This window comes from Colobus angolensis, unplaced genomic scaffold (genome assembly GCF_000951035.1).
Source record: "Colobus angolensis palliatus isolate OR3802 unplaced genomic scaffold, Cang.pa_1.0 Scaffold3, whole genome shotgun sequence".
NCBI classification, from domain to species: Eukaryota; Metazoa; Chordata; class Mammalia; order Primates; family Cercopithecidae; genus Colobus; species Colobus angolensis.
Window position 1 is genome coordinate 19,743,859 of NW_012116265.1, and position 9,713 is coordinate 19,753,571.

Below are 9,713 nucleotides of genomic sequence, written 5' to 3' on the forward strand. Positions count from 1 at the left end.
GGTCCTGGAATAAAAGAAGAATAAAATGTAGCCCCACTCTTGAAGAAATCAGTCTTATGGGAAAGATAGACTTGTAAATAAAAAAACTACATAATCCCAGCACTTTGGGAGGCTGAGGCAGGAGGATCACGAGGTCAGGAGTTCGAGATCAGCCTGACCAACATGGTGAAACCCCGTCTCTACTAAAAATACAAAAATTAGCCCAGCATGGTGGCATGCACCTATAATTCCAGCTACTCAGGAGGCTAAGGCAGGAGAATCCCTTGAACCTGGGAGGCGGAGGTTGCAGTGAGCCGAAATTGTGCCACTGCACTCCAGCCTGGGCGACAGAGTGAGACTCCATCTCAAAAAAAAAAAAAAAAATTACAACACAATGTGGAAAATGCCATAATTAGGAATGTCCCAAGTGATATCAGAGAACAGAGGTTATAAAGTATTGCTGGCCAGGCACAGTGGCTCATTCCTGTAATCCCAGCACTTTGGGAGGCTGAAATGAGAGAACTGCTTAAGCCCAGGAGTTCAGGACCAGCCTGGACAACATAGTGAGACCTCATCTCTACTAAAAATTAGCCAGCGTGATGCACACCTGTAGTCCCAGCTACTCAGGAGGCTGAGATGGGAGGGCACCTTGATCTGAGAGCTCAAGGCTGCAGTGAGCCATGATCACACCACTGCACTCCAGCCCGAGCAAAAGCAAGACCCTGTCTCACAAAGAAATAAATCAGTAAATAAATACACTCTTCTTGGAAGGTCAGGAGGGCTTTGGAGGGGAGAGGACTGGAAGGATGACAGGTGGTTTACTTCCTGGACAGTTGATGGAGGACAGGGTGAGAGAAAGGCATTCCTAGACCGAGGATGAATCCTGCAGGGGCTGATATGCCGGGGAAGGCCTGGGAGCAGCCTGGCACGGCAGGACTTGAAGCCAGGCTCATGGCTGTTTCCCGTCCCCACACAAGAGCTGGAGATTTCCTACGTGTGCCCCTCAGGGTCCTGGTCTGCGAGGACCACATCTGGGTCCAATCCAGGGTATTAAGACTGCTGACCTCCTGTCATTCTCCTTTGTTGATGGGCTGCCAGAAACCTCATCCACTAGGATCCCTCACATCTAAGCCAATTTGAAACAATCTTACGAGATTCCTTGAACCCAAAGCTCAAATACAGCCGGTCTCATCTGCCCACCCCACTCTCTCATTTCGTAATTCCATCCAGCACATCATCAAGTTAGTGGGTCACGGCCGTCTGCAGACAGTTTCATGTGGTCTCCCTCGAGCTGTTTCTCTTGTTGACTCTCCTTCCCTTTGACAAGGATTTAGCATAATCTCTCTGGCTTTCAATTCCAGATACTGTTGCCTTTTTTGTTTGTTGTTGTTTAGGTTGAGGGTAAGATGTGGAAGGGCACAGGTGTGCACAAAAGGAAGGGAGTTCTCTTGGGGGCCAAGGTGGGCTGTGGGCTTCCGCAGAGGGTGGTAGGAAACAGAGTTATCAGTAACTCAGTACCAAAGGAAAGAGGCAAATGCCAACTACTGTGTGGGGAGTAGGAGGGAGTCAGAGGTAAGAACTATGGACATTTAGGTTGTGTCGAACATGGAGGCCGATCCCATGTCTCGGTGATGAATGTCATTGAAGGGTAGTATGGTATCAGCTCCATGGAGAGACATAGGCCGCTTGTACTCCTACAATTAGCGTAATTTTTTTAAAAAGGAACCCAGTAATTTTGACCTAAAAATCAACTTGTAGATTTACTTTTTTTTCTTTTTGAGACAGGGTCTTGCTCTGTTGCCCAGGTTGGAGTGCAATGGCATGATCTCAGCTCACTGCAACCTCCACCTCCTGGGTTCAAGCGATCCTCCTGCCTCAGCCTCCTGAGTAGCTGGGATTACAGGTGTGTGCCACCACCCCTGGCTAATTTTTATATTTTTACTAGACACAGGGCATCGCCATGTTAGCCAGGCTGGTTACGAACTCCTGACCTCAAGTGATCTGCCCACCTCGGCCTCCCAAAGTGCGGAGATTATAGGCATGAGCCATCATGCCCAGCTGTAGATTTACTTTTTATGCCACCCATACACACGGAACACAAACCATTCCCCACCCACAGTGGACTCCTGGATTCCTCCCCTGCTATTTTTAAGTCAATTTTATTCTTACTTGTATCTTTACAGAAAATGGCACAGAAATCACAGGTTTCAAATACCTAGAAGTTATTACAGTTTCATATTTCAAACACCTCAATATCAAGTTTCTTTCTTCTCACTCTATGTACATTATTTACACACCAGGGGCTATAATCTAACACTTCAAACCAACAGGGACAAAGACAAGAAGAACCAGGGTTAGGGGAGGGAAGCTCCATAATGGAATGAAGAATAAATCAACTTTTAATATGGAATTAAAGTTGCAACGCACACTCAGGCCTTTCTCTAACGAGGTATTCCCTGCAAAGGTGGGTGGGGTGGTGGATGGGTGGATGCGGTCGGGAGCCTGGCCTGGGAATCTGGATTGGGCAGGTCAACAGAGCTATATGCTCCCATTGCTCATGCAAATGTAAAAATCCAGGCCAGAGAGGTCGCCGTACTAATAGGTCCACCCGTCAGCCGGCAGAAAGAAGCCCCGGCTCTTTATTCCATCATGTTATCATGTTTTAGTCTAGTGGACATGCTTCCTGGCATACAATGGCATGAAGGCGTGTGTGCCTGCAGCTTAGCTTGGGCTTACTCCTGGGTTTCTGCCTTGCTTCCAGCCTTTCTCCTATCTTTCTGAACAGGTCAAAGGCTTTCTCTGAGAGGTGCTCGGCCCTAGGCCCTTAGCCCCCTGTCTGTCTGGAGTGAAGGTTTCTCCAGCAGGCCCTTAATGCGTATGCATAGCCCCAGGCCGACTGCAGGCTTTGCTGCTTAGTTGAGGCCAGGCCTGTAGCTTCCTAGATGTCATTTACCAGCCAGATTGGGTTGTTCAAGGCAGTGCACATGCAAACTCATAGTTCACAAGGAGCTGTGGGGGAAGGGTGCCTTCACAGCAAGTCAAGGTCACAGGCAGCATATCACAAGAGTCGAGATGCTTCAGGACTCAGGCTCAGGGGCCTGAGGACCCAGGGTAGAAGGTTTGGACTCCTGCACAGCGCAGTGAGCCACAGCATTTGTAAGGCATAGGACATGGGCTCACAGCACAGAGTGTACATTGCCACATGCCACGTAGGTGCCTGTGCTGGGATAAGCCAGTGGGCAGGTTGGGTGTGGAGAGGGTGGGTTCCTAAGGGTGACTATGGCAGGGCATGAGACCAAGGGTGGCTGAGGGGCCCAAGTTGAGACTTCCCAAATGTAGCCTGCCATCTGGACTCCACTGATGGGTGGGGCGGAGGCTGGGCCTGCACAGTGTCTTCACACTGCAGACGCCCAGGCCCAGCCAGGTCTGCAGGAAGGAACAGGCTGAGTTGGGAGAAGACTTTTGCTGAGGACTGGGGTGCTCAGGATGCTGGAGCTGCAGTTCCAGTCCTCCGTCTGTGTCACAGCCGTGGCAGGCAATGCATGATGCATTTGCAGCAATGGGCTTTAGGCATGGGCAGAGCGGAATGTAGAGTTGGGAAGGAGGACTCTTTAAAGCAAGAGAACAGAGAGCAAAGGGTGGCCAAAATCAGTGAGCGCTGCAAAGGGATTGAGAGAAAAGGGGCTTGAGGGGACGTTGTGGGCAGCAAGAAGGCTTCTGAGGCTGGGATGCTGGAGAGGTCAAAACTAGATGAGGGATGTCTCAGCATGGTCCGGAGTCAGAACCCAGCGGTGCCTGCAGCCACCAGGGGTGATGGAGGACCTGTGGGGGACAGGGAGGATGGCAGAGGCCAGGCCTGGGTCTTGCCTCAGAGAGCACCTCCCAGCACCACAGGCTCCGAGGAGAGTAGAGTCTTGGGGCTCCGGCATCTGAGCGCGCCTTGACCTAAGCCATGTCCTCCAGCTGTGGTGGACTGAGCCTCTCCACCGGCCTGTCTTCATCCATGGCCTCTTCCTCCTCTGGCTTCTCGGTACTCCGGGCCAGGCTGTCCGGCCCAGACACAGTCCCCAGCACTTTGGTGCTGTGCTCCTGAGCTTTGGCCCGGAGCGCCGCAATGCTGTTCTCCCTCAGTTCCTCCTGGGAGATGGCCGCCTGAGCGTCGGGGCCCCGCTCCTCCTGCTCCATCTTGTCAAGCTTGGGCAGGGCCTGGCGTTCCCCCTCGGGCTTCCTCCCCGACTCCGCTGCTGCCTCCAGCGACTTTTTGTGCATCCCTAGAAAGAATTGTTGGTATTCGGGTTTAGAAAAGCGCCTGGGAAAGCCATCTTGAACTGAAAACGGCAAAGATAGAGAGAGGCCAGAATTAAGGACAAGCAGAAAGCCTTACTTCCCACACCGCAGTCACACAAGTCCCAGGGCTGGGCCAGGGCCAGGGTCAGGGAGCAGGGAGATGGGTCACCAGTCCTGTGGAGGACCTCCCCCTGCCAAAGCCCTGGGCACCTGGGCCTCAGGTGGCCTGTTCTGTCCCTTCCAGGCCACAGCACATGCTCCCCTGTCCCTCCCCCATGGGATTCCAGATCTTAGAACCCCAAGAGAAGCTGGTGCTGTTCTTAGATACAGGCTCAGAGGGCAGTGGGGAAGTTGGCAGGTGGGGAAGATAGCAAGTAGAGAGATTTGGGGGACAGAAGTCCTTTGGGCAAAGCAGAATGGCATCCAGAGGGACCTACGGGTCCTCTCAACCCCCAAGGAAGGCTGTTTTGTTCACCATAAGCCCAACTCTGGCCAAGGGGAGAGGAGGGTACAGACCCCAGGGCAACAGCCACACCTTTCTCACGGGACAAAATAATCCACAGTTAAGAACTCCCTCATGATGAGAGTTCTTGGCACCCAGAGCAAGTGACAGACACCAGGCCCCAGGCCCACCCTGCTCTGAGTCCCCCAAAGTAGAACAAGAGGTTTGCTTTGAAGAGCTTCTCTCCTGCTAGGCTGCTGTGGCCCAAGTCCCCCTGCTTCAAGACTCTGTCCCCCTCTCCAAGGAGCCCGCTCTCCTCACCGCAGGGGCAGGGCCCCAAGGAGGGTGCGGGCTCTTACCCAGTAGCCACGGGGCACAGGAGTCCATGATGCCATCCTTGGCAGACTTGAGGATGGACTCGGGCAGGGGGATGGAGTGCCGCACCATGGCCCCGTAGAGCCCGTACTCCGCCATGACACTGCTCCGGCCCCAGCACTTCTCCCGCTTCCTCCACTTGGCTCTGCGGTTCTGGAACCAGACCTGCAGGTGCACAGAACAGGTCAGAGGCTTGCTCTGAGAAGTGCTGGGCCCAAGGCCCTTACCCCTTGTAGGCCTGGAGTGAAGGTTTCTCCAGCAGGGTGTCCTTAACCTAAGCTTGCCCACTCCCTGGTGCCCCCTGGGTTCCTCCAGGCTCAGAGAGTATTCAGAAGGAGGACATCAGTCTTATGAGAATACCATGGGTAGTTCTAGGGAGATGGGGTATGGATGCCTCCCAGACAGAGTCCTACAGGTGCACAGGACCCAGTGTCGTCGGCTGTTTGCAGATGAGAAGACTGCCACGCCAGTGATGGTTCTCTTGCATGTGTTCATACCTCCGGCATATAAATCTTTTTTTCTGATTTGCAGAGGGACAAATTGCTTTCCCAGCACTGGACTAGCAATGTCTCTGGCTCAGGGTTTCCTCTCTGCCAGAAGTCCAGAGCCAGAACCATCCAGGAGGGCTGCAGGTGAGTGGGGGATCAGGGACAAACGGCAGGGGACAGTCTTAGGGGCACTTCACCCAGGTATCAGGGAGGCTGGGAACTCAGGGAGGGAGACTCCCCTGGGAGGCCTGGGTCAGCCTCCCTCCTCTCCCCTGTCCCAGCTGAGCTCTGCCAAGCCACATGTGCCCTCCAGGTACTTGCTCCCCACAGCTCTGGGCCTAACTCTGAATGGTATCTGGGGGTGATGGGCCAGGGATGAAGATAACATCCTCCAGGGTTGAGGAGCAAATGGGAGGAGGTACCTGGGAGGGAGTCGGGGCAGAGGAAGCACTAGCGAATATGTCTCTGGCCCCAAAGCTGATTGGTGCAGGGTCTGAATGACAGTGGGGTACACTGGGGTGTCTGCAGCACTCTAGCCCATTTGGGAAGAGATCCCAGAATCCCTGCCAGGTTTGGGGAGGGAAGATTTCTTGGTCCCCCAAAGAAGCTTTCCGGAGATTTCCCGTAGCTGACAGAGCCAAGAGTCCCTTGCATTGTCCGCCAAGGAGGTCCAGGCTCGCAAGGAACTGGTGGGCCCCAAGCCTGGCCGGTCCCTTCTCGCCCCTCACAGCCCTTAAAGGCTCTGACCCCGGGGACAGCGAGTCGCCCCAAGGAAGTGGAGGGAGTGGGGCGGCGAGGGGGAGGACCGAGGTGCGCTCGGGGAATCTGTTCATTTCCTCCCGATTTCCTTGCCTGGGTCTGGGCCGGCCCCGCCCTTCCCTTCGGGCCCCCTCCCCCGCGGCCGAGGTATCAGCTTTTAATGAAAAATTGCTCCAGCTCTATTCAGGAGGCGGCAAAAGAAGAGTCACCCCCAGGGGCAGCCCTGGGCTGATTGAAAAATAAGTTAATTTCAGTTTGAATCGATGGGCCTCAGGCACTGAAATATCACGGGAAATTAAAGCGGCTGCTCTCCCGGGAGCCGCGGCATTGACCCGCACTAATTAATGCTGGGGAGGCAGCTCTCGCCTCGCCGCGAGCGCCCCCGCTTCCCCGGGGACCCCCAACTCTTCTCATTTAACTAATTAGACGGGGAAAATTGGGTGTTAATTTGTTTAGGATTTTCCCCCTTCCACCCGGCAGCCCCTCGCGGTCCCCGCCCCGCGCGGCGCGGAAATGCATGCGGGCTCGGCGGCAGATGGCTGCCCGGGTCACGCTGCAATCTCCTCCGACTTGATTGCTTGATTAGGTCGTTAGCACATTAAAAAAAAAAATTGCTTGCCGTCTGGCGCTGGCGTGATGAGTGGGACGCGCGGCAGCGCCTGGGTAATTTATCTTTTTATACGGCAAAGAATTTGATTTCAATCTGCAGATATATGGGGCGCCTTTGACACCTGTTTAACATCGCGCCGCTGACAGCTTAACCCTTCGCTGCCTGGGGAGCCCGAGCTGGGGCCGGCGGGGCTTGGGGAATCAGCGCGCTCCTGCGGTTCCCGCTATCGCCGCCAGGTGGCGGAGTGAGCGCCCGGCGGCCCGGAGTCCGTGTCGGAGCGAGGCCGGCCACCCCCGACAGGGGGCTCTGCGGCCCGCCCGCCTCGCATCCCCCACGGAGGTCACAGAACACTGACTGCCCTGGGCACGCGCACCTTTAAGTTGACCCAAACGCGTGCCCTCTGGCCTTTCTTCATTTGTAAATAACTGGGAGCCTCTAAACATGGGAGCGACACGGCCTTAGATGCCCCCGGCCTCTCCCGCCCCGAGTGGCGCCGTCCCTATTCGGGCAGCACTTTTGCTGCCACCGGGTTTGGCACCTGCAGTTCCGGCGCAGAACTGGGGGACTGGGAAGCGCAGGTGCAAGGCCTCTGCCTGGTCCGGACCTGACCGCCCTGGGAGACCACTGCCAAGGAAAAGGTTTGTGTAATTCAAAGGCCGCTAGATGGCTGTCCTCCGTGCCCTGAAGGGAGAGGGGAGCAATGCCAGCCAGGCTAACTCGGGCCTGCGTCCCAGCCTGGCTCCATGCCGAGTGTAGATCTCCCCAGTGCTGTGGGCCTGTGCTGCAGGATGTGTGCCCGACCAGCTGTCCTATCGGGGCCTGCGGTTTGTCTGAGTCCTCAATCCTGCCCCATCACCCTCCCCTTAGCATACCTGCTTGCTGCAAGCTGCTTTCTCCCACAGAGGAAAAATCTGAAAGGACTAATCCACATACAAGTATGATTCCCGGCCTGGCACGGTGGTTCACGCCTGTAATCCCAGCACTTTGGGAGGCCGAGGCGGGTGGATCACCTGAGGTCAGGAGTTCGAGACCAGCCTGGCCAACATGGTGAAACCCCAACTCTACTAAAAATACAAAAATTAGCCAGGCATGGTGGCGCACACCTGTAATCCCAGCTACTCAGGAGGCTAAAGCAGGAGAATCGCTTGAACCCGGGAGGTGGAGGTTGCAGTGAGCCGAGATTGTACCACTGCACTCCAGCCTGGGCAACAAAGCGACACTCTGTCTCAAAAAAAAAACAAAAACAAAAACTATGACTCCCGGTTTTATCCACCTCTCAGAGAAGACAGCAAAGAATGAATCCCCTGGTGATGGAATTCCAGACACCAAGTGTGACCACAGAGGACTGAAGAGGTTTGGTTCATGAATATAAGAAGCCACCTACTTCCTGGGCGGGAGACAGTCTGTCCTGCTTGAATACAGTGCATTATATTAGGTTGGTGCAAAAAGTCATTGCGGTTTTTGCCACTGAAAGTAATTACTTTCAGTGGTAAAAACCGCAATGACTTTTGTGCCAACCTAATAAAACAAGGCCACAACCCCTCAACACCTGGTATCTGTACGACCAGACTGGAGAATGTTTTGGATTTAAGAAAAAAGATGTGATGCATAAACCACAGTAACATAATGTCCTGCAGCAGCAGCACCTCATGATCAAACCCATCAGCTTCCATTTCTCAGCAAAGCATTTATGTACATGTTCACACTAAGAACGATAAATAAATTCCATAAGGTCTGGTCCGGTTTTTGCCATCACTGAGTTTTGATGCCAAATTTATAAAAGAGTGTTCTGTTTTCAGTGCAGTTTGGACTTAGGGATTCTTGAGAAGGCATTGTGGAATACAGAAAAACAGAGATGCCCCCACCCACCCAGTGTGGATACCTGGCAAGGTGCACTGCCCTGGCTTCCCCAGGAGTTCCACGAATACCCATGGTTGAGATGGCGCAGGTTCTCAGATGGAAACAGCATTTTTAGGGTACTAGAAGGGGGTGCAGACTCAGGATTCAGATCATCTCTGGGGCCTATAAACAGAACCATTTTCCTGGGTCTCCTGATTTGGGCAAATGAATATCTGGCTGATCCGTAGATCAGACTTTGCTCACAGATACTCTCCCAGGGGAGCCGGTGCCAGCTGGTCGCTCAAACCAGAAGTCATCCAGACCCTCACTTATCTGCTCCTGGAATGCCTGGCTCTCTGTGAAGACCAGATGCTGCTCCAATTTATGGAGGAAACCTGGACGGCCAAAACAATTTCTTTCTAAGACAGTTGGCAAGGATGCTGTGGCAATGGTGCCTTGGAGGGAAGTGGACAAGGAATTAGAATTAACCCTAACCACTCTGTATATGTCCCTTTCTATTCCCTGCCTGGAAGCCACCAGCCTGTATATAGAACTGAAATATTTACAAGAAGCATTGAGGCCAGCCAGTCCTGACCTGGAATTCATTCCCAGCTCTGAAAAATTGCTGTGTGACTTTGGGCAAGTTACTTGACTTCTCTCAGTCTCAGTCTCCAAATGAAAGATAAGAATATCCACTTTTCAGGGTTGTTTGGAGGATTACGTGAAATAAGTGAGGGCCTAAAATCAGTGCTTGTCATACAGAAGGTGTTCAATAAGTGTTAGTTTTTGGTAGAGGCACTGAAAATAAATGGAAGCCTGCTCGGAAGGCAAGTTAATCAATGGCATTACCTGGCCCTCTGGCCTCCTTCACATGCCCTTCAAGGCTGGACTGACAAATAATAATAACAACAATCCAGGAGGAGGGGAAGACACA

The 9,713-nt window shown here is 53.4% G+C and overlaps 1 protein-coding gene across 1 annotated transcript in view; it reads right to left on the bottom strand.

Annotated features, from left to right (window-relative positions):
* Positions 1-2,122: 2,122 nt before the first annotated feature.
* VSX2 (visual system homeobox 2) overlaps positions 2,123-9,713 on the bottom strand; it is a 22,315-nt gene continuing 14,724 nt past the window's right edge. The window contains exons 4-5 of the mRNA XM_011949578.1: positions 5,068-5,248; positions 2,123-4,250 (exon numbers count right to left, since the gene is read on the bottom strand). Coding sequence (XP_011804968.1) covers positions 3,925-4,250; positions 5,068-5,248 — 507 coding nt within the window. The 3' untranslated portion in view covers positions 2,123-3,924. The remainder of the gene's footprint in view (positions 4,251-5,067; positions 5,249-9,713) is intronic.